This window comes from Manis pentadactyla, chromosome 19 (assembly GCF_030020395.1).
Source record: "Manis pentadactyla isolate mManPen7 chromosome 19, mManPen7.hap1, whole genome shotgun sequence".
NCBI lineage: Eukaryota > Metazoa > Chordata > Mammalia > Pholidota > Manidae > Manis > Manis pentadactyla.
In genome coordinates, this window is record NC_080037.1 from 7,506,713 (window position 1) to 7,534,477 (window position 27,765).

The 27,765-nt window shown below is 48.8% G+C and overlaps 1 protein-coding gene and 1 non-coding gene across 2 annotated transcripts; both read right to left on the minus strand.

Annotated features, from left to right (window-relative positions):
• On the minus strand, positions 1 to 27,398 carry LOC118930895 (sodium/potassium-transporting ATPase subunit alpha-4-like). Its single transcript, XM_057495172.1, has 22 exons — positions 27,393 to 27,398; positions 23,743 to 23,802; positions 23,549 to 23,611; positions 21,352 to 21,465; positions 19,543 to 19,677; positions 19,144 to 19,261; positions 16,228 to 16,496; positions 14,597 to 14,795; positions 11,132 to 11,320; positions 10,821 to 10,993; positions 8,301 to 8,388; positions 7,161 to 7,294; positions 6,631 to 6,780; positions 6,163 to 6,331; positions 5,728 to 5,918; positions 5,485 to 5,608; positions 4,104 to 4,249; positions 2,803 to 2,933; positions 2,594 to 2,695; positions 328 to 418; positions 129 to 180; positions 1 to 29 (listed from the first exon to the last, which is right to left on the minus strand). The coding sequence occupies exons 1-22, from the start codon at positions 27,396 to 27,398 to the stop codon at positions 1 to 3; spliced, it is 2,733 nt and encodes a 910-aa protein (XP_057351155.1).
• LOC118930917 (U6 spliceosomal RNA) lies at positions 13,031 to 13,135 on the minus strand. The gene has a single exon (XR_005032210.2). It is a non-coding gene; the product is annotated as a U6 spliceosomal RNA (small nuclear RNA).
• Positions 27,399 to 27,765: the final 367 nt, after the last annotated feature.

Here is a 27,765-nt window from a genome sequence, read left to right on the forward strand (position 1 = left end):
TCAGTAGCAGGTCTCCCTCTCCAGCCAGCCTGTGGAAGAGAAGAGGCCAGAGTGAGGAGGGTGGGCTGCGGGAGCGGCGTCCAGGGGCGGTGGGCCCAAGGGTACCAAGGATGAGGTAGGGGGCCTACAGGTGGAGCACAGGGCCCCGAGGTTTGGACAGAGCAGGTAGGGCGAGGAGTCCTGGAGTGGAGGGCAGGGTCCCAGCACAGCACAGGCCAGGCGGTGAGGTGGGCAGCAAAGCGATGGGCCTGGGGAACTGGCGGGATGTGAGAGCCCGCTAGGGGGCTGGGGACCACCCCGTCAGAGGCGGGCGCAGGGGAGCCTCACCCCCAGGGTTATGGCGATGCTGAGTTTTCTGATTTCATCGTAGACAAAGATAAGCATGCTGTAGGGAGTGGCACAGAGCCACCAGAACAACCTGTAGAGGGCAAGCACTGGTCAGTGGGGCAGGAGTTGGAGGGGCCAGAGAGGGCCGGTGCAGAGGCCAGTGTGTGGGAACTGAGTGCCTCGGTGTGTAGTGTTGGTTCCTACCTCCGAGGAGGGCGGAGCCTGGGGGCGGGAGGAGAGGCCCAAGACAGAAACAGAAAAAGCCAGGATAAGGGAACGTGACAGATGCCACGCCTGAGGTGCGTGCCGTGTTCACAGAGATTATCTGCTGCCTTTTGCGGAGTCCTTCAGGGAGACCCCTTTGTGTCTGGGCACTCGAGACCTTGCACCCGCAAAGGGGAGGTTGTCTAAGCGGGATGGGTTTATCTGAGACCAGCTGTGTGGGAATATATACACTCTGCCATAATGCAAAGGTGGGGGAATTTTTCTTCCTGACTGTCTTCTATAATTAGAGACCAGGAAGATGGACGCTGGGGAGGAGATGAATCAGAACCACATCTGTTCCCTTGCATGGCAGAGACATGGCCTAAACCAGCGCTGCCCAGTAGAAATAGATCACAGGCCACATGTGAAATTTAATATTTTTCAGTAGGCACATTAAAATATGTAAAAGGCAACAGGTGCAATCGATTTCAATAATATATTTCATTTAACCCAATGTATCTAAAACATTATCATTTCAACATGAAATCAATATAAATGAGATAATGAGATACTTTACATTCTTCTTTTTATCCCCAAGCTTCGAAATTCAGGGAGCATTTTTCACACTGACAGCACGTCTCAAGTCAGACACTAAATGTCAGTGGTTAAAGGAAAACGTAGCCCAACAAGAATAGCACAGTTCATGTAATAGAAAAATATTTGACACTGCTTTGGTGTTTAACTTTAAATGAACTAAATAAGATTACAAATTCGGTTCCTCAGTCTCACTAACCATATTTCTTACTAGCCATATTTTAAGAGCTTAATAGGATAAGGATAAGGATAGCGGCTACTGGATTGGACAGGGCGGGTCTAGACCACTGTGCATTCCACACACACACGCCGACAAATATAAACAGCTATATAATATGGTCACCCATTCTTTCAGCAATGATCATCCTGTGTCTACTATCTACTCTGTGTCCATGTTAGGCCCTGGGGACATAAAAATGATGGCATGACTGTCTTAGATCTCAAGGAACTTGGGGATCAGAGAAAAGAGGATAAAGAAAAACACACAAAATAAATGATTGCAATATTAGCTGATGTGTTTTAGATCAAGGTATATATAAAGTGTTTGGGAGATGCTCAACTGTCTCTACTGTTTTGTATATATTGCTACTAATAGCAACAATAATAAAGCTCCTATTGACAAGCTCCCACCATTCCTATGCTTGGTGCATTATGCACATTTCTATGCATAATTCTCACAACAATCGCCAGGTGTGTGTTACAGAAATCTGGCGGGTGAAACAGGTTCAGAATGGTTCCGTACTGTCCAAGGGCACATAATACTACACAGTTGAGTTGAAATTCACAGTGTCTAAGGGCACTGCCAATGTCTTTTGTTAAATATTCGTTGAGCACCTACAGTATACAAAGCACTGTGGAAAACACTGCAAGGGACAGAAGGGTGAGCAAGGCATGTGAATGCCTAGGAAATGAGCTGGAAAAATACACCCTAAATCATTAACAGAGGCTACCTGTGCAGGGGCGGGTAGCGGGAATGGGAGGGGAAGGTGGGCTTTGGTTTTTCTCTGAAAATCTTTAATAGAATTTCTTCACAACAAGCATATACTAATGTCAAAAACAAAGCAAAGCGAAACAAAAACAACCATGGGACTTGAACGAAGCAAGATACCAGACGGCACGAACCTCAGTGTGCCCACTCACACATACGCATAACCCACACACATTTGCACAGGCACGACAGAATTAGCCACACACAGCTCAGGCCATTTTCATGATGACTTCAGCTCTGAGCAGTATGTACACCTGCACAGCCATACCACACATCGCTCTGCAGAAGAGGCCACTCTGTGAAGCGTGGTAAGGCTGCAAATGTGCCAGGCTGGAGGGTTGTGTACACAGCCACCCATCTTCCCCAGTGAGATGCATTTGTTGCAGCGTTGAAACAGACGAGTGAAACACACCTTTCTTTCCTAGCACATACTCTCCCTGCACCCAGAGGCCCCCCTGCTTGCATACCTTCCCTACTCACTTGAGTGGGTACAATCGCAGGGTCACATCCATGCCGGGAGTGTAGGACAGAAAGACAGCCAGGATCGTCTCCTCCAGGATCCCAAATATTAGGACCTTGTTTCTGGGAAACAGTGTTAAAGGGTGTGTTGAAGATAAGGAGGGCAAGGGCAGGGGAGGGCCAGGCCTGTGTGTGCGGTGGGGAGTGTGGGGGCCGTGGGGGGCATGCACCTCATGCCCTTCTGGAAGACGGAGTTGCAGCGGGTCTTGCAGATGATGAGGTCAGCCCACTGCACAACCACAATGCTCACAAAAAAAGCCATGTGGCACGTGAACTCCACCACCTTCCTCTGCTCGTAGGTCTGCGGGGAGGGCGGGCAGAGCAGAGAAGGCAGTGGCCGAAGGGATTCAGACACACCTCAGTTGCTCCTTCCCTCTCTGGCCCCCAAGGCCGAGTGAGGCCTTTAGACAACCGCAGGACTTAGCACATCACACGTATCTCTGTCTTCCCACTTTTCTTGTTCTATTTTAAGTTGTTCATATCCTTTCCTTACCTGCCTGAGAGCTCCTCAGGGGTAAACGCCTAGTCTGATTTATCTGTAAATATGCTTAGTTCACCATGTGCTTAGTTCAGTGAATGGCATGGAATATGGCTCAACACATATTTACTAAATTAATAAGAAAGGTGGTGTGAGAGAGGAAGAGGACTTAGCAGCATCAGAGGAAATGGGTCAAGAAGGAAGGTGGGGCTGGAAGGGAGCCTGAATGTGGAAGGGAAGAGAATGCCCAAGAGGGGGCACCAGATAGGAGACATCCATTCATCCACCCATTCATCCTCTCATTTCCGTGTTACAAGAGGAAGGTAGAGCTGAATGGGGAAGACCGGGTATGCTGACTATGTCGGTAATAGATCACAGAAGGCTATGGGAACCCAGAAGAGCTGCATCTAAATTAGACTGAAGGGAAAGCTCATGTGTGAAAAAAATAAAACCGCAGGTTTATAAATGACACGTAGGTCATATAAAGAGTTTGGAAATACGTGGGACTGAACAATAATGAGATACTGCACATCGAACCTCATAGGATGTGGGCAAAGTTGTACTTGGAAACACAGAGCTTTAAATGATTAGAAAACAAAGACCAAAAATTGATGAGCCAAGCACTGGACTGAGAATGAGACCAGTCAGCAGGCCCGTGTGCCTCGGGTCACGCCACCCCTGCCCCTCTCTGCACTCAGCTATCAATACCCCGGCCACTCCCGTCACCACGTAAAGAATGCAGCTCTGGGCTCCCTGTCACTCTGACACTGCTCCTGTCCTTGGTTTCTGAGATTTAAATGTCCGTGTTGACGACCCTCCAGTACCGTGGTCTCGTCGTGCCTCGGTCTCCCCCAGCTGTGCCACCCTCCTCTCCACGCCGGGGCTGCTTGCTCCTCCCGTGGCTAAGCTCCAGATACCTGCCCTTCCGATGGCTTTCCTTTCACTTCTTCCCCTTCACTGGTCACCGTCTACTGCCCTTCCCATCTCACTCACCCACTGCTGTCCACAGCTGTCCTCCAGGTCACTGAAACACCGATTTTCCCAGCTGTGGCGGATGCCTAGCAGATCAGTAGGCTTAAAACCATTCTCAGCCAGGATCACAAAGTAGGTGAAGAACCCAGCCAGAGCCTGGATCATGCCTGTGAGTGACAGAGTCACAGGACTGGGGAACCTGGTTCAGAGAAGGACCCCAAAAGGCAGACCATGGAAGGAGGGGTGGGTGGCTGGGACTTGCCCCTGGCTGGGTTGGTATGTGTCAGAGTTTTAATGCTGAAGATTCTTGCCATCAATGATGTGAGCCCATCATCTCTACAGGACTTGCCTCCAAGCCCTAACATTTGTTTCTGAGCTCTAACCAGAGTCATCTTTGAATCGTAAAATCTTAAAACTGAAAAAACCTTCAGTGGAGATTTATTCTTGCTCCCCATTGAGACTGCTGGACTCCCCTCTCTCCATTTCCTCCTCACATCTTTCCCATGTGCCCTTGGCCTCTTCCTTAACCAACACCTCCATCCCCTATGCATGGACCACAGCAATAGCTGATGTTAATGTTTGCCTACTAACTACAGAAATGTACACCGTGCAAGTCCCTGCAGACCTTGATCCTCGCAGTTATGAGCTATTATCTACCTTTTGTAAATGGGAAAACGGAAAACAGATTCAGTCATTGTCCAGAGTCATATAGGTAGTAGTTGGTGAAACTGGGATTCAGATACAGGTCTGGCTCCTAAATCCGTGTTATTTCTCCCCCAGATATTGGGATGGTCTCCCCTGTCCTGTCTCTTCCCTGTCTGCCCCTCACCCTACCCTCTGAAACACCCCATTGTTCCTGGCAGCTCAAGAGCAAAGACTTTGAATGGCTCTCAAATGTCTTGCAAGGCTGTGGCCCCAATACAAATGTGACCTGTCTTTCCAGCCGTATTTTCCACTATTCCTTTATCAGGAATAAGGGCTCCACCCCTGGTTTATTCACTGCTCAACAGCTCTGTGAATTTCCGCCCTGCTGTGATCCCGCACACCTGGCCACACCTTTGCCAGTCTGAGCCTCACCCTCGACACCAAGCTGAAGTCCTGTTTCCTCCATAAAGCCTGTGTGACTGTCCTGACTGGTGGGCCCCTTGCTTTGTCCTTCTGCAGCATGTCCTGTCCACACTTACTATTAGGCACTTGGAAAGATGCTATCACTTTATGTGTGTTTATTCCTTCCTGACTGGACTTGTAAGTCAAGGGCAGGTTAGAGATGAATGGTTTTTTGTGTTCCCAGGGCCTCGCACAGTTGGTCGTTAAAATCTCTCCCTCACTTTCCAACCAGGACGGCTCCAGTGGCTGGGCAGGGGCGGCCCATCCCCTTCCCTCCTCATCCCTCCGGCCTCACCCATCTGCCCACAGGCCATGCCGATGAGACGGCGGTTCACCAGATTATCAGTTTTCGGATTACGGGGCGCCCTCTTCATGATGTCACTTTCGGCTGACTCATAAGCCAAGGAGATAACAGGGACCTGGGGGACGGCGTGCGGGGGTGGCAGGGGACACAAAGTTTGGAAGGAAGCTCGGGAGTAACTCAAGCTGCGTCCCTCTCTCTAGACACCGGTTTGTCCTGCTCCCCAGTCCATCCCACAGGAGATCCGCGAGCCAGGTCCCGACTCGGCCCTCTCCATGTCTGTGCCCAGGTAATGCAGAGGATGGTCACGGTGCCCAGGGGCAGGGGGACACCGAGGACGATGAAGAGCAGGAAGGGGGTGGTCTCGGGGATGTTGCTCGTCAGCGTGTATGCGATGCATTTCTTCAGGTTGTCAAAGATGAGGCGGCCTGTGGGGAGGTTCTGAGGGCATCAGGGGGATTGGAGGGACCCACCTCCACCCCCAGCCCCTGAAGCGTGGCTGCCCGTCTTCCTGAGAGAGGGAGATTTTGTGTTTGACGGAAGCTGAGGCAGGCTGTGGACGCCTGGGGCCCTGACTGGACCCCGTGATCAGGGCAGAAGGCCCGGGAGGCTGGAGCACCAGCTTCAGACGGCCTGCACCCCGGGAGGACCCCCAGCCCGCGAACCCCTCACCCTCCTCCACGCCCGTGACGATGGAGGCGAAGTTGTCGTCCGGCAGGATCATGTCGGCGGCCTGCTTGGAGACGTCGGAGCCGGCGAGGCCCAAGGCGATGCCGATGTCAGCCTTCTTGAGCGCGGGGGAGTCGTTCACGCCGTCGCCGGTCACCGCCACGATGGCGCCCTGCGGAGGAGCAGAGGGAGTGAGAACCGGCCGTGTCAGACTCAGGACCGATCCCAGAGGTCAGTGTGACTGCCTCGTCCCTTGTTTCCTGATGTGACCGTGCCTGATTTAAGCTTCCTGGCCCTTCCTTCTCCTGCTCCCGAGATGTTAACCCTCTCAGGGAGCCCCCAGAAGATGCCCACCTCTGGGGTTCAGTGTGGGATACTGCCTGGAGTCTCCCCTGGCCCAGCCCACGCGGACCTCTGTTTGGTTGGGGCTTGGCCATGCCACATCCCGCAAAGCTGCTCTGTCTCCCTTACCAGCCTCTGACATCCCTCTACTATGATAAGCTTCTGCTGAGGGGAGGTCCGAGCAAACACAATCTCGTGGTGGTTTCGAAGGATCTCATCCACCTGCTGTGAGTCAGATCCTTCAGTTCTGAGCCCTGCACTACAATGGCTTCGACTTCCCTGAAGGAAAGAATTTTAAAAGGCTACTTCAGAGAGTCAGAGTTCCCTGGGGTTCCTGGTGCCCTCTAACCAACCTTTACCACACCTCCTTGCCTCTGCTTTCCATCCCGTCTCTCCACTGTCCCCAGCCATTCACCGTCCCCAGACTGCCATTGCATCCCCTCCCTCTGCCCCAGCCACTCCTCCCCTTTCTCTGCCTCTTTATTTCTCCCACTGCCTCTGAAAACCCACTGACATAGTCACTGGCCATTTTCCGACTGTTTTACTTTGCAGTAAGTAAACACTGCACGTCTCCAAGAACTTTCGTACCTGGGATCTGGGTGGGGAAGGCTAAAGCTGGAGGAAAAAAGTGGCAGATCTGAGTTCTTCAGGGGTCTCACCTGCTGTTGATCTGGCTGACGGACGTTAAGCCGAGCAGCAACGTCATTTGCTGTCTCCGTGCCTTCTGAAATGATGCCCACACTCTTGGCAATGGCCTTGGCTGTAATGGGATGATCCCTGTCACCATAATCACCTGGGTTGGAAGGGGAGCAGAATCTTCAGAGAGGTCCCGGATGCTCCCCTCTCTCTAAGAGCTTACACGTCGGGGCTTTCATTCCGCAGGTGTTTTAGTAGCTCGTTCCCAAGAACTTGTGCTATAGATAAAAATCTTGCTACTGTGGCTTCAAACCTTGGGAGCCGGTCAGGGCCACGAGACCATGGAACCTGGGACAATTTGGGTTCTAGGTTTCCTGGGAATAAATCAGAGATTTAGGTGTAATACTATATTCAGAATTTCATTTAATTGCTCCAGAGGTATTATGCTTCTTGAAGCTCAAAGACAAACACCTACACACGGAACAAGTGGCAATAAACGAATGTCTGGAATAATCCATCTGCCTAGCAAAATTTCATCTCGGGCCAGGTGCACTCCACTCCTCACTCTGCCTCTCATCTTCCCACTGCCTCCTTGCGTCTCTGGATCTGGCCCTTTTTTGCGCCCCTGGTACCAGCTGTGCCATCCCATACCTCCCCCAGGACTGGTGCCCAAGCTCTGCGCTTCCCTAGTGCTCTGGTCCTTCTGTGTGTTGGCACTCAGCTCTGCTTCGTGTGGGGATGGCTGGTCTGCATGTCCCCCACGGGGCGGGCGGAGAGCTCTGACTCCTTGTTAAGTTCCCTGCCCCCGCACAACACCTCACACGTGGTAACTCATCGACAAACCATTCCGTGTGAAGGAATGAAAGGAGATGGCTTCCCAGAACCACTGCTCCGGGTTCCCAAGTGCCCTCAAGGCACGATTTTTCAGGCCCTGATGGGAGGGAGAAGGAAACTGTGACTGAGCCGTCCAGCTGCATGTGGGAGCGGAGGTCCCAGAAAGGTCAGGCTATTCACCTCAGGGCATGGAAGTAAGCCTTGAAGGAGTTTTCCTGTGAGGCCTCCTCATTCCATAGCGGGGGCCCCAGGCATACGGGAGGGAGACAGCAAAGCATAACTCAGCTGTGGTCTCTAGGGACTCAGCAAAGCAGCACCCTGAGCCTTACCCACACTGCTGATTCCCCTCTCCCGGCTCAGGTGCGTGGCACTCACCAGGCTTGGCCTGCGCACCAGGGGGACCTGGGGAGGAGCTGCCTGGAGGAGCAGAAGATTCCAGGTGAGATTCAGACTGAGCCCCCAGTGAAGGCTTTTGGCCTCCAGTGCCCTGGCAGCTTCCAGCGGCTCACCACGGGGACAGGCGTGGTGTCATTCCGAGGCATTCAAATGGAGTTTCTGGCAGTACCACCTCCATGCCAGGCTTGAAGTAAAAACAAAGCCAATCACCCCAAGAGGGGGTTCTAGGACCCAGGGTCACGGAGCCCTGAGCTGCACACGTGTAATACAAGTGCGGTCCCACAGAGAATGGTCCCCTTGGAGGGAGAGGGCACCTGATCGTTCTGGCCTCTGGCAAGTCCTAAAGGGATTTCATCTTCAGCCTCTCGTGCTGTCCCTCTGATGGTCCTCCGTGGTCTTGAAGCTGCCCTCTTGTTCCCTTGCCCCCTCTTCCTCCAGACTGAGCCCATGAGAGAGAAACCCCCCAGCACTCATTACGTCAGGCCCTCACTGCTTCACTGCAGCTCTTAGAGGAGGCCAGCTTCACAGAAAGCGCCAGATATCTTTAGTGTACTCTTGAGAGCCCCAGTCAGGGGCACATATAATCGGGTATCTTTATTTTAGTCTTTAAAAATCATGTTTATTCCAAAAGCCTGAGCACATGGCTGTACCTGGGAAAACCCATCTCATAACCATTTTCTTGTAAAAAGTTTGCTGCCTAGCTTATGGGACAACCGCCTGTACGTCTGTCCCGTTTTGTCCTCTGTGAGTGATGGCATCGTGTGGATGCTATACTTTCCTACAGGGAAAAGGGGGTGATTCACAACTCCTCCCCAGGTCTGCCAAATGTCCATCTGCTTAGGGTCCAGAGGAAGTAAGAAATTATAAGGAGACATGTAAACCTAGGTCCAGAGCAAGGGCTGGCCCCAAAGCACCAGGCCAGGCCCCAGGGTCCTCCTCAGACCTTCACAGGCTCACTGTGCCTCAGGCTGGGATGCCCTCCTGACCCGGCAGGCACCCTGGCTGAAATCACCTGTTTGTCCCCTCTTTGGGCCTCCCTGCCTGTAGGCACAACTGTGACTCCTTGCTAAACACGAGTCCATAAATATCCAGGGAGGTGAATTTTGGACTATATCCACAGTGCTATTCCTCATTCTAACAGCTCACAGTCAAAGCTCAGAACATGCAAAGGAACTCCTTTTCTACTTATCTCCCATACTCGGTGTGGTAGCTTGTAGAGCCATGGGGGAATGTGTAGATCAGCTGGTTACCCTAGGCAGGTGTGTCATAGTAAAGCTATCTCTGGAGAGGGCTCTACCACCCCAAACATCTTGTAGTAATTAGGAAATTCACCCAGAATAGTATCCTACATTGATTCATTGGTTCCCACTCTAGGGACCAGTCACTGAGCTCGGCTTGGCCCCCGGGGGCCCCCAGATGAGCTGCCAGCAAAGGTCTGCAGCAAAGCCAGCACTAGTTCTCCTCAAACACCTCCAGGGCCCTCCCCCAAGTAATGGGTCCCCCCCAAGGCCTGGGATCCGGAAGATCAGGCCTGAGCAGGGAAGGAGTCAGTAGCTAACACTGCAGATGTACATGAGTCTTGAACTGGGAAACGTGGGATACGGAACAGCCCAGAACTAGAGGAACTCAGCTCTCCCAGGAAGCCCTAGGCCCGCCTCGACCAGACAGGCATTCTCCCCTCTGGGTGCACTCCGCGGCTGGGTTTCACTCTTGCACCGATTCATTTTGGTTTCTAACTTTTATTCCTGGACATAGTCTGTTAGGCTAGCTGCTCACTCCAAGTCCGATCCAGTGAAGGCCCCCATCTCTCGTATCTCGCTCTCACCATTCCCTGCTCCAGACCCCCACCCACTTGGCCTCACTTTGTTACAACCCCTCCCAGCAGCACATTTACAGGACACCCAGCACTCTGCTCCCCCCAGTGTGGCCTGCAGACCAGCAACATGGGCATCACCTGGGGGGCTTGTTGGAAATGCAGAATCTCTGGGGCAGTGTTAGACCTACCGAGTCAGGATCAGATTTCCAACGACACCCCTGGGAGAGTCACCGGCACACTAGTTTTAAGAAGTACAGGCCTAGGGCACTGGTCTTCAAACTTCCCTGCACACTGGAATCTCTGGAAAAGTTTTTAAGAATACAGATGCCTGGGTCCCACCCTAAGACTTTCTAATTTTATGGGTCTGGGGTGTAGTCTAGGCATCAGATTTTTAAAGCTCCCCTGGTGGTCGATGCCAGACAAGATTCTAACAATAGAGGACACTCATGTTTAGATTCTCTCTTAAGACTAAGTATCATAAGGTCAAGGAAGCAGAAATCAATTTGATTCAACCAAGATTATTAAGAACCTGCTCTATGCAAGGCTTTCTACTGCTCTCCAATTTGTGACGGGGTGGGGGCGGGGAGGGGGTGAGGAGGGGGCTGGGGGGCGCGCTCTGAGGCGGCTAAGCATTTACCTTAACCCCTGCACTCGGACACCCGCCCACAGCATCCGGCACAGCAGCTCGGGGAGGGTCCATCATGGACACAAGCCCCACGAAACAAAGGTTATCCATGGGAAAATTGATTTCATCTGTGTTAAACTTGAATCCCTTGGAGTGAGAGTTTGGCAGATTCAAGAAGCAGAACCCTGGAGAGCAGAAGAAGGGAGCGGTCTTCCTTCAGCTGCCTATGTCCCTGTCCCGCTCACCCCAGCATCCTCCATTTCCCACCGCACAAATAGTAACCATCTTGATGCCATTCAAAGGCTTCTCCCGCAGCCCCTCACCTGGCATGCGTTCCCCCAGACCTCCCAGCTCCGAGCAGGCGTTGTGGAAGGCTTCCTTCATCTCGTCGTCCACTGGGCACTCCTGCCCTTTCAGGCGGGAACTAGAGCAGAACTCCAGGATCCCCTCCGGAGCCCCCTTCGCCATCAGCACGTGGCCCCGGGAGCTGTCCTCCCGAAGGTGGATGGACACTTAGGGAGGGGAAGCAGATCCCAGAAGGAGGCAGACTCCTGCTCCCAGGGCCCCCCAGCCTGCTGACACTCGCGCGTGGGGTGTCCGGCCGTTCTCCACCAGCCTGGGCGGTGCCGGCAGAACCAGGTGCTCGCACTTTCCCAGCTTCCTCCCCGCCTGGAGAGCAGAGAGTGCTTGGTGGCTGGCAGAGCTGCAGGGCAGACTGGCAGGAAAAGCGTTCCCAGGCCAGCAGGAGAGCTCTCTGACCTCAGGTGAGGCGGTTTCACCCCTCAGAACCACGGTGCCTTTGATGAAATGTAGAGGGTTCTGCATTGCCGACTTCATTGGGCTTTTATGAGCCGTAGTATTTGTAAAAAGCACTTAGAAAACTGTGAAGCACGATTCAGAACTAGGCTAGTCGTTCTAGTCCCCTTGCCACTGTCTCCGGAGAGGGCCTGGCTGGCACAGGGTGGGGTCAGGGTCGGGTGGTGTGGTGGGGAGGGGAGGGCATATTCATGAAGTGAACCTGAGGAGGGGAGAGAAATAAGACCAATTTCGGTTTCGCATTTTCCCTTTGATCTCTGATCTGTGAAAAGGAGCTATCTACGGGGTTCCTCCTGTGATCTGAACAACAGGAAATTCCTGCCATGAAGCCTGTCGGGTAACAAAATCAGCACCCTGAAAGGTGATGAGCTGGTGCAGAGGAGGACTGACTGCACTGTCCCGAAGGATAAGCAGGGTGGGAAAACTGTGTAAAATGAGGTGAGTTTTTTGGGGAAAAATGTGAAAATAGACTCAAAATATGCTTAAGCAATTAAGCGGGAAACCCTTAAGTCATTTAAGCAAAAAGCTGTAAAAGGTTTTTAAAGGCTTAATTCTCTGAGTGCTTAACACAGATTTGTTCACTATTAATTGGCGATTACTGGAGGTAATAGCAAGACCTACTGAAGCTAGTAACTTGGTCACAGAAAAATCACATCTTGATAGAAGATGACAGTTTCACAAAAAGGAGAAATCTGGTAACATCAACAGAGAATCGTCTCCCTTTCATTTCGGTCTCAGAGAAGTGACACTAATTCTCCAGATGACCAGTGCGTTGTTACACCTTTTGTGGACCGGAGCCCAGTACCCTAATGGCAAGTTCTTTAGGGCCATCAGGGGGAAAGTAACCGGATGGTTTCCAAGGTGCGTCCCCCAAACAGGTCCTGCAAGAGCTGGCTGGTGGTGGGCTGGTGGAGCACACGTGGTGCCTACAGAGGAAGAAACTGCCGTTTGAACTTTATGGTCAATAGTTGAGAAAAGGCACTAACAGTGATTTTGGCGAAAGTTGCTGCTTTGTTAGACCTTCCAACAAATATCGTGGACATGTTTTGCTTTTATTTTGAATCATGTGGAGGTACCGAATTCTTTCCAGTCATAGGCTTTAGTTGGGCCCCGCCAAGTGCAAATTTCCTGTCTGGGTAGTGAGGCCACTAACTGTCAGAAAAAAGTAGAAATCAGTTTGCAGTTTGAGCCTAGGAGACCTATCCTATTACACTGACTGAAAGCCAGTTGAGACAAAACTCTGGATCTATTCCTTTAACTCTTACTTGCTCAGTGTTCAGTGTGAAACTATAGGTGATTGGGGTTTTAAAAACCTACATAGCTTTGTTATTATGGTTTAATTCAGTTACAATTCTTTTCTTGTGATGAAAACTTCCAAGATCTATTATTTAGCAGCTTTCAAATAGAAAAATGCGGGACGCTTCCCGAGTTGGTATGTCGTGCTTGGGCAGGGGCCGCGCGAATCTTCTCTGGATCATTCCAATTTTGATATATGCGCTGCCGAAATGAGCATGATGATGTGTTTTTTAAGGCAGAAAAAACAAAACTGGGGGTCTCATTTCTTCTCTGTTACCCACACCTGAACATCTGACCTTTATGGTAGTGGGTGAACTTGGAGAATTCCGCTCCCCTGAGCAAATCCCGATTGCCCTGCAGAACTCAAACTCCAGCTGGAGGAGCCCCAGCCAGGGCAATGGTCCGGCCCCTACTTTCCACCATAACCCCCTTCAGAGGATGCCGGGAGTCTCCTGGGAGAGGAACGCGGGCTTTCCTGTCCCTCTCGTGGTCTCACTGTTAGTGCCCCCACTGTCCCCCGCTCAGCATGTCTCCTCCTGTCACTGCTCCCTGGATAATGGACAAAATGCTCCTGAGAAATGAAAAATGTCACAAACATACTGGAGACCCCTGATTCTCTGCCTAAGGGCAGCTGCTAGAAGTGCGGGCAGGGACCGAAAGGGACCACTTGGTGGCTAGTGCAGGAAGGCGCTTCGGGGAAGCAACCTTGTTCTGCAGCAGCAAAGCTCGCCGAGGCCACAGGGATGCCCCCTGACGGCTGCACGTGACTCACACCTGACTCTCACCCCTCGCCTTTGCTCCCTGCCAACACTGCAGATGACCTGCTCTCTCCGTGAATGGCATGGCCACAGCTCTGCTCGGGACTGACGGCCTCTTCCTTTGTCACCTACTCCCTCCTGGCACCTGTCCGTCAGGTGAGCCTTCTGGTTAGTTGGGACGCTGGCTAGCCACTGTGTCTGTTCCACCGCTCAGAGGTAAAGTGGAGGCAAAGGCCAAGCTCCTGGAATGGCAAGCCCCTCCCCGCCCCCCATTCTCCTCCCGTTGCTGTCCCGTACCTGGTACTTGTTGGTAGAATTAAAGGGTATCTCTACACCTTGGGGCTTTTCTCTCTCATCTCCTGCATGGAGCCGTAAGACTGCTCCATGAACTTGAGGAGGGCCGACTCGGAAGCATCGCCTGTCGTCGCCCGCTGCCAGGGTGGGGTTTGTGCAAGCAGCCTGAGGAGCGAGGCACCTCGGCTTGCCCGCGATGACAAGGAGAGGGACAGGGTGGGGAGGGCCTGGGGGAGATTTTTTGGGAGAGGGCAGGTTATGGCCCGGACACGGAGGCACCCTCCACCCGCTTAGGCCTGACACCTTAGCCATGGGGAGGGTCTTCCTGATTAGCTTTAAAGTCAGCCCGGTTGCAGAGGCCAGCGATTCGGGCCAGGATAATCCAGGTCTCAGAGCCCTTGGCAAACATATTCCAGGCAGAAAGAACAGACTTGTGAGCAGGGAACAGGAGACCAAAGCCGGGAGTTATTCCCGTTCCGCTCAGCCCTCTAGTAGACATTTCCTGCCCATCACACCTCCCCTGGCTCTCCAGCTGTCTTCTCTCTGACCGGGCTCCCCTCTCCCCCTCAGCCCACTCATCACGTCCCCCAGATCCCTCCCCTCCTGACCAGCGCCACTAGTCACCAGTCTGTTCTTCGCTGGTGTCAGCCTCATATATGGTCTTATCGAACCACAGGTGGGCGACGGTCATGCGGTTCTGGGTGAGGGTGCCCGTCTTGTCTGAGCAGATGGTGGACATGGAGCCCAGTGTCTCCACGGCCTCCAAGTTCTTCACAGGGCAGTTCTTGTGGGCTATGCACTTGGCGGTCAGGGTCAGACACACCTAAGGCCACAGAGAGAGGAGAGAACAGGTGGGGAGAAGAGACTGGCCACTCACACCACGTTGTGTTGGGGAAATCAGATCGCTTTTATTGCTATTTTCATTTTGTGTACTTATTTCCCTTGGGTTGCTGGAAATGTTATCTGTGGCTGTGGTGAAGGAAATTAGGAAAGTGGTTTTGGTTTGTGCTTTCTGGCAGAGTTTCAGAAAAAGAGGTTTTCCCTCCCCCCGGGGTAACAGAGAGAAATCTCCTATTTCCCCTGGAATCCTTGGCTTCCCCGTGATCCTCGCATCTTCTCCATTCAGCAGCCTCTTTTCAGGCCCACCTCATTCTCAAACCCAGTCTCTCCAGGAACCACATCGATAGCTAACCTTTCACTGTGGTGTGAGATGCTGTGTGTGTGGAGGTGGGTCGTACCAGTCATTAACAAAATAAAAGAATGGAGAGCAGAGAAAAATGAAACCAAAAAAGGAAAAAGAGCAGAACTGAAAGGACTTGAGAAATAACTTAAACTGTCAGATTTTTGCTGACCATAAATTCAAGTGTAGTAAGGTCGTTTTAAAGGCTAATTCAGCTGTGGTTACGTAAGTACAGAATTCTAATCATGAGGTTTGATTTCTTTACGTATCACCAGTCCCGATGTTTTCGTGCTAGTGCAACCACACCCCGAGAATTATCCTCATGTCTGTTTCAAGAAGGATATCGGTAAGCTAGTGCGCAGCCAAGCCGGGGATCAGGAAGAGCGTGCCATGTGAGGAATGGCCGAGGCAAAAGGGACCGTTTCAGTTCCCAGGTGGAACGTTCAGGGGCACAGAATGGCTACTTGTCAAACACTAAAGGGTAGTTTGCAGAAGAGGGAGAACTGACTTGTTTTGTGTTTCTCGAGATGGGAAAACTGGGACCAAACCGGGCATCATATTTCCACTCGACACAATGACATCCAGCTGGAGCAGCCCAACGCTGACATGGACAGACACAAGCAGGGCACCTGTGCCTAGGGACAATCATCACGTCCTGCGGATTTTATACGGGATATTCAGCACTGGCTGAGAGGTTGAATTTATATGGGCTTTGCAGTTCTTTCCAATGGTATTCCGTAATTCTGAATTACGGAATTCAGTTCTTCCTCCATACACCGATGGGTGAATTGAGGCCTGGAGACACTACATCACTCAGCCAAGTTCACCTGCCAGTACACCCAGGACTGGACCTCACTCCCAGTGACTTACAACCTGATGCTTTCTCCATCAGAACTCGTCCTGTCTCAGTGAGTTGAAAGAAAAGGCACCCGAAAATATGGGTGCAGGATGTCAGGGTCATGCGGGGGCTGAATGATTTGACACCTGTGTGCACATCAGCACACCCTGTCCTTGACGGTCGTTTCTCTGGGTTGGTGTGTCTGCCCTGAGGCCACCCTCCACCCTCGCTACTCACAGTGACAGTGGCCAGCAGCCCCTCAGGCACATTGGCCACAATGATGCCAATAAGAAAAATGACAGCTTCCAGCCAGCTGTAGCCCAGGAGAAGCGAGAGCCGAAAGAAAGAGATGCCCAGGAAGACGGCCACCGCTGTGATCAGATGGATGAAGTGCCCCATCTCAACAGCAATGGGCGTCCTGCCGACAGCCAGGCCTGCCGTCAGAGAGGGGATGAGGCCCATCTCCATGGAGTCTCCGGTAGCAATCACAACGCCCTGGGCTGCTCCTGCGGGTGTAGGGGGGACTCAATTGGGAAGCCTGTCGGATTGGGTTCCTACAAAGAGAGAGCTGTCAGTAGTCAAAAACAAGGTGGAAAGCAGGCTCCCTGAAGGGGTATTATGTTCCACTCCCTCCTACTGCGTTTATACAGGTAAGGGTCTCCTAGCCTGAAACCCCCTGAAGGGTTTTCACAGCTCTCCAGAGACACAGAGATACCTGGTTTCACGGCCTGGTTGCCTCCCTTGTCAAGAAGGTCTTCCACCCGCTTCATCTAAATACCTTCCACCGCCCACATACTTCTCATTTTGCCCCCAGCAGCTGAATAGCTTAGATCGGCAGGCGTGGTGGTTACCCTTCTGCTAGAGCCTTATGTTCCGAGGGCCCCTGATCCCCTAGCCCTGTGGGCCTCACCCAGGGGCACGCTTGGCAATGTCTGGAGATGCGTCTTGGTCGTCACAGCACAGGTGGGGGAGGCTGCTGCTGGCGTCTAGTGGGTAGAGCCCAGGGGCGCTGCTAAACGTCCTGTATTGCTTGGGGCAGGACTCCTCTCTCCCAACCACGAAGAATTATCCTGCCCAAACGTCCCCAGCGCTGGAGGTTGAGGAACCCTGCGCGACCGGAGGCCCCTTCCGGCTCGGCTGGCTAGAGCCAGTCTGACCCCTGCTGGGTGACACGAGCGTAACAGCTGGGCTTCTGCGCTTTTCTCTCCAGCCGAAGGCGAACTTGGACATCGTGTTTGACTTGACACACCTACACGGCGCAGGCCACTCACCTCCGTGGCTGGAAAGGAGGGCCTGATAAAGTTCTTTGCTCAGATAATTCTTCCTTCTTTGCCTTAACGGCTGACATTCCTACCATTAAAGACACAGTCCGCGTCTCCCAGAAAAGCAACATATCACAGGAATAACACTTATTTTAGAATCAGAAAGACTCAGGGCGGGAAGTTCAACTTTCCAACACACTAATTTCCCCTGTTTGCCCTGGAGAAAGCTACTTAAACCCTCTGAGACTCAGGTTACCTCACCTGTAAAATGGGATGAAGGTACCCACAAAAGCTGTGAGGACTAAATGTGTTTAAAAGAGCCTAGAACCTGGCTGGGCACATGGTAGGCATCTTCATGTAGATGAATCTAGGGTCTCTAGAAGAACCGATACAGAACCACACGAGTGTCTTAGGAGGGGAGTCCTAGTCTGGCAACTCCACAAATGTGGTGACACAGAGCAGCTGGTCCATTTCCAAGGTCACCTTCAGCTGTATGAGTCCGAGAGCGCATGGGGCAGATCGGTGTCATGTGCAAGAGTAGTTCTGGAAGACGTCCCTGCGTGAGGCCCGGCACAGCACCAGACCCCCTCAGCGTGACCGGTCAGAGCTCATTCACCCAAGCTCCACCTCTCGGCCACATCTTAGGTCCCGCTCCTATTAAGGCCTCCTCCATTCAAGCCAGACCCTTGTTTCTCAGAGGGACGACCATCCCCCGCTTTTCCCCTTATCACAGCATATACTTTGCTGATGAAAACCTACTTTGCAGGGAGAAATCTGAGCAAATTTCTTGCTAAAATTAATAATCGAAATGTAGTGTTTTTGGAGGAAGTTTGCTAACTCACATCTTTCTGTCCATATTTAAAAAGGTTGTATTTTCATACATAATTCTATTTTCTAGTTGTATTCTTCTTCAGTCTTAATGTTACTCTTATCCCCCGAGGTATTTTCAACTTAAATAATTTACAGCCAGAGAGGTCATTAACTAGCTTTATTCCAGAGAAAGTTCTGTGGAAAGAGCAGGGGTCTTGGGGATAGACCTGCCTTAGGATCCTTGACCCGCTTCTTTTCTGTTGAGTTGTGCTCTTGGATACTGCATTTAATTTCTCTGGACCTTAGTCGTTCACGTGTAAAATGGAGATAATATTTGTTGTATAATGCTGTGAGAATCACAGAGATCTGTAGCCCTGGACAAGTATTAGGTAGGCATTCAATTAAAAATAGCTGTTGCTTAGATACTTGAGCATTTATTCTTAAGCATGAATAATGGTTTTCATGTGTGTCCCAGAAAGTCTTGCAGGCCTCCGTGAGGGGGAAGGATGAAGGAGACGTTGACATGGTGATATGAAGTCCGTTGTTACCACCTCAGCCAGAACGGTCTCCCAGTTAAGGGATGCCCTAGATTCTTGGAGCAAAGTCAAGGTGTGAGCCGCACCTCTGGTAACTCAAATTTCCAGTGCCAATACCCGTCTTGGAATAGTGAGAAGTTAGGGCTTACCTCAGGAGAATGACCTCGCAGGGCTGAATAATTTTCCCTCTTTCTGTGCAATTTTCAGCTCAGAGAGCATAGTTCATTCACTAGCTTGAATAATAACAGCCAACGATTATAGGATGCTTACAATGTGTTAGGTCTCATGCTAAGCATTTTATATTTATCTTCTCATTTAATCTGCATAAAAATCTACAGAGTAGTGACTTTTAGCATCTCACTGTGCAAATGTAGAAATGATGGCCTGACCTTTCACCAAAGGCCACACAGTTTATGGGTGTTGGAGAATCTAGATTGCTGAACCAGCTGTCACCCACCCTACTGCCTTTAGAAGATAGTGAGTTCTTGAAATCTTCGTTTCAATTTCTGTTTTTGAATCGGGTCTGTTTATGATGCGATATTCACCTTCCACACAGTTGGTAGAGAAGAAGCAGATGTTTTGGGTCTCCAGGGGGTTCTCATGGGTGAACTCAGGGGAGCGGGATTGGGGCTCTGACACGCCAGTCAAGGATGAGTTGTCCACCTGGGATGGGAGAGAGGAGGGGTCTTGAAGTGATCATGGGAATGAAGACTCACTTATAATGATGACACATCTTTATCTGCTACCAACTTCATCATTACTGACATGCAGAGAGAAACATAAATTTTCATACCAGCACCTTACTGTCTCTAACCCTGAATTTTCACTTGTAGCTTCTCCAGGTTCTGAATAATATGATCATACTTTCTTTAACTGAGCCCCGATCAGCACAGTGCCCTAAGACCACACTTGGCCCCTTCCCATTGCTTCCCACATCACCGCACCTTACATCCCGGTGCAGAGATGACCCAGATGTCAGTGGGGATTCCGTCTCCCCCCTTCACTTCTACCAGGTCTCCTACCACCACGTCTTGTACATTGATCCGCATCTTCTCTCCACCTCGAATAACCAGAGCTTGCTGTGGGAAGACAGCACAGGGTCATTTCCAAAGCTCTTGGTTTCTCCCATTCCCACTCCTGGCCTATAACCTCCTGTTCCTGGTCCCCTTTCTTCTGATTCCCCCTTTTGTACATCATTCCTGAAGGTCTCTGGTAGATTACAAATTCTTACCATTGCTGCCTGCAGGGCCCTTTGCAACATGACTTTGATGCTCTTCTCACGAAGAGAGGAGGTTTCGCTCCGCTACACTTAGGCTAGGCTATCTGCTTGCTTAGGCCTATAGGACATTTAACAAATGTACAAGCAGAGGCTTAAAAAGTGCTTGCACATTGGAGCTTGCCCAGCTGTCACTGGGAACCCTTCTGTCACTATACCGAACAAGCCCAAGCTAGCTTCCTGGAGGAAGACACACCAAGGGAACACCACGTCCCAGTCACATCACTGAAGCCGCAGACCTGCGTGAGGCCATCATAGACCAACCAGCACCAGCCAAGGTCAGCCCAGATCAGAAGAGCAGCCCAGCCAAAAAACTGAGAAAGGCTATGTTTGCTCTTTTGAGCCATGAGGTTTTGGGGTGCTTTGTTAGCAGCAAAACCTAACTGAGCGCCTCTGGACTCCACTTCACGCTACCAAAACATTCCCCCAGAACTCTTATTCGAGGAAGGAATCAAGTTCTATTGATGCCAAAGGGAGAAGATCCTGTGGTGACAGAACACGATCACATTGCTGGGGAATTTCGGAAGCTGCTCCTTTCCAAGTTTCTGGTTCTGTGCCTTGGAACCTCTTTCTACTGTCATATTAGTTCCAGGCACTTTAAAGATGTTTATTTGAAAATGTTTTAAACTTGCAGAAAAGTTGCAAGAATGAAAATTGTACCCAGAACCCCTGTATTACCTGTGCCCAGGCTCCCCTGTTAACATTTTACCCCACTGGTTTGTCATGTGTTCTTCTTCTCTGCATGTGTGTGTATATGAACATGTTTTTTCCTGAACTCTTTTAGGGTAAGTTACTTACATTGTGATCTTTCTTCCTACAAACTTCAGAGTTTTTATACATATATGTATATATATGACATATATATATAAAAACTCATATATTAAAACATATATAAAATAACAATATATATATATAATGAACATATATATGTATTAAATAAGCCCAATACAGTTACCAATTTTTGCAAATTTCACACTGACACAATACTTTAATCTATGGTCTATATTTCAGTTTTGTCCATCGACCCAGCATATCCTTTACAAGCATTATTTTCTCCTCCAGCACAGGATTCGTCTAGGGCCAGGTATTGCATTTTGTTGTCAGTAGCCTCCTTTAATCTGGAACATTTACTTGCACAGATGTTCTTTGTCTTTAAGGTCACTGGCATCTGAAGAGTCCTCCCTCCCCAACCCTCTTTGCCCCCTACCTCTGTGGGAACCGGGTGTTCTCATTTGGGGTTTCAGATTGTGCCCATTAGATTCCGGTTATGCGCTCTTGACCAGACTCTCTGCAGGTGATGAGTCCTGCTCGGGGTATTTTTAAGTCCTGATGGAGCAAATCTAAGTGAACATGCCCACATCACCAGGCTCTCTCAGCTCACTCACCAGGGGATGGAATTCTCCGGGGAACTTATAAATTGTGCATTTGCCCACATTCTACACCCGCCTCTCACTAGCTCCTCCCACACCAACCCTACCTGAGGCACCATGTTCTTAAAAGACTCCACGATCTTGGAGCTCTTGGCCTCCTGACAGTAGGAGAAGCAGCCAGTGACGATGACCACAACAGAGAGTGCGATGCCCAGGAACAGCTGGCATTGGGGAAACAAAGCGCCCGTCAGTAGGTCCTTTTCTTCCTCTTTCTCCTCAGAAAATCAGCTTGCAAGGGTAATGGCCATTGGTCCGGGTGGAGGAGACCACAGGCCTAAGCTGGAGAGCACAGGGGCTGAGGAGAGACTGAGGCAGGGCTTCTCGGTGAAGGGACCCTGAGCTACGGTGAGGGGCCGGCAACATCCCAGGCGGAGAAAGCTTGCGCCTTCCTCTCCAGGAAGCCATTTGTGGGGTGTGGGATGGATAGTGAGGGAGAGGGGGAGAAAGGAGATAAAGAGAAGTTCTGGAAAGAGGACTGCAGACCGCTTTGATGATCAGGAAGATGATCTAAGGAGAGCAAGTCTTCTGCGAACAACCATGTATCTCAGGGGGCTGAATCAATGGCTTTCTGGGGAAACTAGGAGGGACCAAGTGCTCCCTTAGAAAACTCTGGGAACACTAGGGATTTGGACTAGAGAACTCCAGGGGCACCAGGCTGCTGAACAGAATAATACCAGGTGCTCTACAGGGTCTGGGCTGGGCTGTAGTGGTTGAAGACTCACATTATCTTTGGTGGGATCCTCGTGGAAATGTATCTGGATGCCATAGACCAGGAAACAGAGAATGGCACCAGTCCACAGTGGGATGGAGAAACCACCAAACAGTTGTTTGCAGAATTTGACCCATTCTGGAGTGGTGGGGGGTGGGATAAGTGTATTGGGTCCATTTCGATTCAAGATTTCCCATGCCTTTTCTGGGCTAAGGCCCTGTGTGGAGAAGAAAAAAGAATGGATGAAATATGACAAGTGAAGCAGTTACAGTAAAGGGGAACCTGGCTTCAAAACTCAGATTTTACTCTTTAGAGCCCTCTAGGCTGGGTCTAGGGACCTGTGAAGCTGTCTGGAGGTCTGTCTGGAAGTTCCCCCTAGGTAAGTGAGATGTAAAAATTAACATTATAGAAGGGATGTTTATAGCATGCTTACATAAGAAGGATCTGTTGTTTATGGATTGATGCACAAACCATTTTGAACACATTCCTTGGGCCTGGTACCATGGTAGGAACCAAAATGAGTATGAATGGTCCCGACCCTAACGGAGCTCCAGTTCTAGTGGGGATCATTATAAAAAAACAGTTTATAATATAATGGGCAAGGCTAATGGAATGATGAGATACAATATATAATGTGGGTAAGACATTCACACTTAGATTCTTTAACAGAATTAGGGAAAAAATACCAACTAAATTTGTGAATGCACAGATTCTCACTCTTGCCTCGTTCACAAGTTCGTACGCTTTTTCCTCTACATGAAAGAGATGGTGAAACCCACAGAGGATCGTAAAACAAACTCTCCCTAATCCCCATCAAGAACTCACCACCTTCCCCCTGAAAAGCATACAGTTTTAACAAATATGAGACAATTCTCCTATGCTCCTCCCTGGTACCAGGTGAAACCTCGCCAACGGAGAAATTCTAGAAGTAAGAGAACCTTACAGTTTGAGGGCCTTTATTTGTGGCCATTGTATTGGCAGTTATAGCTGCGGTGCTGACAGTAGGAATAGTAGTAATAGATGATTTTGCTGTTAAACCAGTGGTTCTCAAGCAGCCATATGGGGACCCTTTCAGGCGGCCCAAAAGGTCGAACATAATAATAATAAACTGTTTGCCTTTTTCCGTCTCATTCCCTTGAATGTACAGTGTCATTTTCCAAAGGCTACATGACACGTGATATGGCAACAGATTGAATGCTGAAATTATGTGAAAATCCAGCTGTCTTCTATTAAAAAGCTAGACATTAAAGAGCTTTGTAAAATTATGAAATACCACAGCATTGTTTGCTTTTAGAAATAGTTATTTGTCATAAAAGTATTATTTGTACTAATATGATATGGGTCTGCCCTTGTTCCTAAATGAGTTAGGAGATATTTTTAGATTTTTCTCCATTTTAACCTCTAATATGGTAAATACAGGTAAACAGACGTAAGGCACATAAGCAAAAGTTCTTTGGGGTCCGTGATCAGTTATAAGAGTGTGAAGGGGCCCTGAAGACGGAGGTCCGAGGAGCGCCGCCCTAGGCCGTTCTCACTCTCTTAGCAAAGCTGAACTCTTGGGGGCCATTGGCATTTTCTTCCAACTGCGTCCGGTGGAGCTTGGCGGGGCAGAGGTTAGGGGTAAGGCCCTGAACTCCAAGCTGGGGGGCTTGATTTCTACCTCCACATCTGTGCAGGAAGCCTGCAAGTCCCCAAGGCCCCCTGCCTCCCTCGGGGGATCGTCACTCACCTTTGTCAGGTCCACGAAATACTTGGCGCTCAGCTCTGCCAAGGTGAATTTGTGATCATCCTGAGAGGATACACGGAAGGCCCGGACTCCCGGGGGTGCCCGGCGGTGGCTCAAAAGGCAGGCGCCTCGCCGGGGAGCCCCGCCGGGGAGCACTTCCCATGCCCCCACGGGCAGCTCTCAGCTTTAGGTCATCAGACCGCAGAATCGGTCACACCTGGGCTTTTTAACCAGTTCTGGGCGTGGATCCTGTCTCCTCCACTTACCAGCTATGTGGCTTTGGGCAAGTTACCACACCTCTCTGTGCCCCTCTTCCCTCATCTGTAGAGGGGGGCCATCTACCTCAGAAGGCGGCAAGAGGGAGAATTAAAGCAAAGTGCTGTATGTAGAAAGCACTGTCTGACACAGTATGTGCTCAGTAAACAGCTTGAATGAAGTTATTAGTGGCTTACTGTGCAGCTCAAAGTAAAAACAGGCTCTTCCCTGTGATAACATTGTATTTTCTCATCTGAATATGACATATTTCTCTCTTCCAGTCACCACCTTTGACATCTCAGTAAGTGGTTTGACTTTATTAACTTTATGTTGTGTTTTAAGTGTAAATTATACCCAACCTCCTTCCAAAAAGGATCTGAAGCAGCTATATGCTCCTATCCTTTATACATTTTTCAGTTAGGCCTATCACATACATTTTCCTTTTCTGTTGTTTGATATTTATTTACTTGCATTTTGGTTTGGTGTGCTTTTAAAAAATATGACCATCTCGGAGCTGATACAATCCTTCAACTTCATAAATAGAAACTCCCCTTCCCAGCTGAGACAAATGGTAATCTGTGACCTTAATAACTGTATTGGATTTTCCTTCTCTATTAAAAATGTACAAAATACACACTGAAAGTCCCACTTGTCCTTCCAACCTTAGATTTCCCGCCACTGTCACGACTATGCCTGTCTTTCCAGTCTTTTTTCTGTGCGTATACAAATAGAAACCTAAAAGGCGATATATTCTTCATTGTCAGAGAATCATTCAATTCCCTTTCCATTTATCAGTTTGTCATGTATGTGAAGCTCTTTTTTGAGTGGCTGCAGGCATTCCACATGTGGTCTATTCAATCATGCCCACTACTGAAGGATTTTTATGGTATTTTCCATATTCTTTTTAATCATTAGAAACATTGTTGCAGTGGCATCTTTATATAGTACCTTTCGGTCTTTGTGCTTTAATTTCTGTAGAATCGATTCCTGTTGCTGAATCATAGGATACTCTTATTTAAAATCTTAAGAGATTCTGTCAGATTGCTCTCCGATGGGCTCTGTCTATATCCCAGCAACAAGATGCAACAGGGTCCACTCCTCAGTCTGTTGATTACACGGGATGACTTTGATCTTTACATTTTAACTATTATAATCAGTGAAAGTTGGTATCTTATAGTTCTAATTTGCATTGCCTTATTGTCGAGGAGGGCATTTTTTGTTATATTTATTGGTTTTCTGGATTTCATTATTCTTTTTGTGAGTAGTTGTTCTTATTTGCTCAATTTACATTGTTTTCTTTTTCTTATTGATCTGTAGGAGCCTGTTGTCATATATATTGCAAATATTTTCTCCAGTCTTTGTGTTTAGTATAGGTCATAAAATCCTTAAGAGCAAGGCCAGAATTAAAGTTAAAATTACCAAGCTTATCTATGCACAATACTCAGCCCAGCCTGGCATGTAGGAGGTCCCCCAAAACAACTTCATCAACATGTGATCAATTGAAATTATTTTTGGAAACACCATTCTGTTCCACAGATCTTAGCTCAAAAGCTTTCCTCTTCAGAGAGGCCTCTCTGATTGTCTAATCCAAAGTAGCCCCTCCCACTCGCAGCCCTCAACCCATCGCTTGGGGTCTTTACTGCACTTTCCACACTCTGAAATTATCCTGTCCATTTATCTGTTGACTTGTTAATTGTCCATTTCTCCGTGACCAGCGGGGATCTTTCCTGGCTTGGCTGTATATCCGGCCCCTAGAAGAGCACAGAGTGGTTGGTCCTCAAATAGTTCCTGAAAAGATGTTGAATGAATTATGACTTTTCAGGTTTTATCCTAATGTTATAAGGTGTGGTCTGCTATGTTTTAAAAATCTGTCAGGGTAAATATGCTGGATCACAGTTATCTACTTATTTGCTTCATAATTACTCATTTAAAAACTCAATATTCTTGCCTGATCATTCTTGGCAGTTAAATGTCACAACCAATATGTCATGTTTTATAAAAATACAGTGAGGGTTTTAATTGATATTGGATTGACTCTTTATAGCAACTTATTTTTATCTTTACTACATCTGTCTTCCCAAACAACAGTGGATTTAGCTCTCCATGTATTCATGTTTTTAGTATTTTCATTATGCCTTTAATAAGTGCCATATGTTGCACATGATAATCTTTTTGTTTTATTAAGGTATCACTGATATACAATCTTATGAAGGTTTAGCATGAGCAACATTGTGATTACAACATTCACCCATATTATCAAATCCCCCCCACCCCATTGCAGTCAGTCACTGTCCATCAGCATAGTGAGATGCTATAAAGTGACTACTTGTCTTCTGTGTGCTATACTGCCTTCCCCATGACCCACCTATGTTATGCACATGATAATCTTGAGTGTGATTTGTTTTTGTTCTGTTGTAAATAGAAGTTGTTTATATTATATTCTCTATCTCACTAGTAGTTAGGGATACATTTGATTTTTTAAAAAATTGATATCTCATATACCCTGTAACTTTGAACTCATTGCTTCTAGGACTTTTTGTTGCTATTACTTTGTTTTGATTGATTTCCTTGGATTTGTTAGGTATTTAATCATGTCGTTTACCAAAAAAGTGTTTTTATTTCTTCTAGTTTGTCTCTTTATTTAGACCATTTAAATACAAACTCCTTATCCAGGACTTCAAGTGTTAATTTCTATTGCTTTTGTTTTAGTTGCTAGTATAGTTTTCTAGATTTACTAGATCCCTTCCTCTCTGCTCTGAACAGGACTGCTTTTTTCTATATGTTTTCTCCTCTAACATTTAAATCAGGAATAGAGGCTGAATTTTACTGATAATCTTCTCAACATCTTTTGAAATGATTATGTAATCATTTTTCTAGTGAATGTTTCCATATAACATGTTGTCCTTGCATTCCAATATTTAGTGGTAGTTAAGCCATTATATATACATTTTATTTAACTTTATCAAGACTATATTTGTCTCACAAAATTAGAGCAATGAAAAATTCTCTTCTACATTCTAGTATAGTTGAAATAATATAAGGATATTCACTGAGCAATTTGGAAAAAATTCTCCACTGAATTCACTGGAGCTAAGGATATTTTTGAAATATCCTTTTAAAATGTCTTCCCTTGGTATTGATCTAATCATTTCCCCCTACTTTTTTGCTGCATTCTTAGCATTATGAATATTTAGCTTGTTGTGTGTCTCTAATGCATCATCACATCTCCTATTCTGCAGATAAAAATGAAATGCCATGAAAAGCATTCCTGCCTGGGGTCAGAAGTTGGCCCCAGTGTTGAACACTACATCCTATAGGAAGGTTCTCTCCCCTCATCACCAAGATCCTCTCGCAGATTGTTGAATCTCTTTGTTCCTTAACCCCTTACTGCATCTTACGATCATGCTCTCTCCCTCTGCCTGGTTCTAACCACGAGGGTCTGCCCAGCCCAGACTGCTCAGATCCCTGCTCTGTACACAAATCCCTGGCTCCCTCCCAGCCTCCCCAGCTCACCAAACCAAGGGGCTAATCAGGCTCCCTCTGCACCCACAGGTTGCTGTCCCTGCAGTAGCAATGAGCATGGTGTGGGGGAGAAGAGGGCTGGCCCGCAGTCAGACTCTTCTAGGTTTGAATCCTGACTCTGATGCTCCCCATCTTTGAAACTTTGGATACATAACTGAACCTTTCTGAACCTTACTTTTCTCCTCTGTAAACTAAAGGCAACCATAGTCTCCCCTTCACTGGATCATGAGAATTCTTTCACTCATCCAA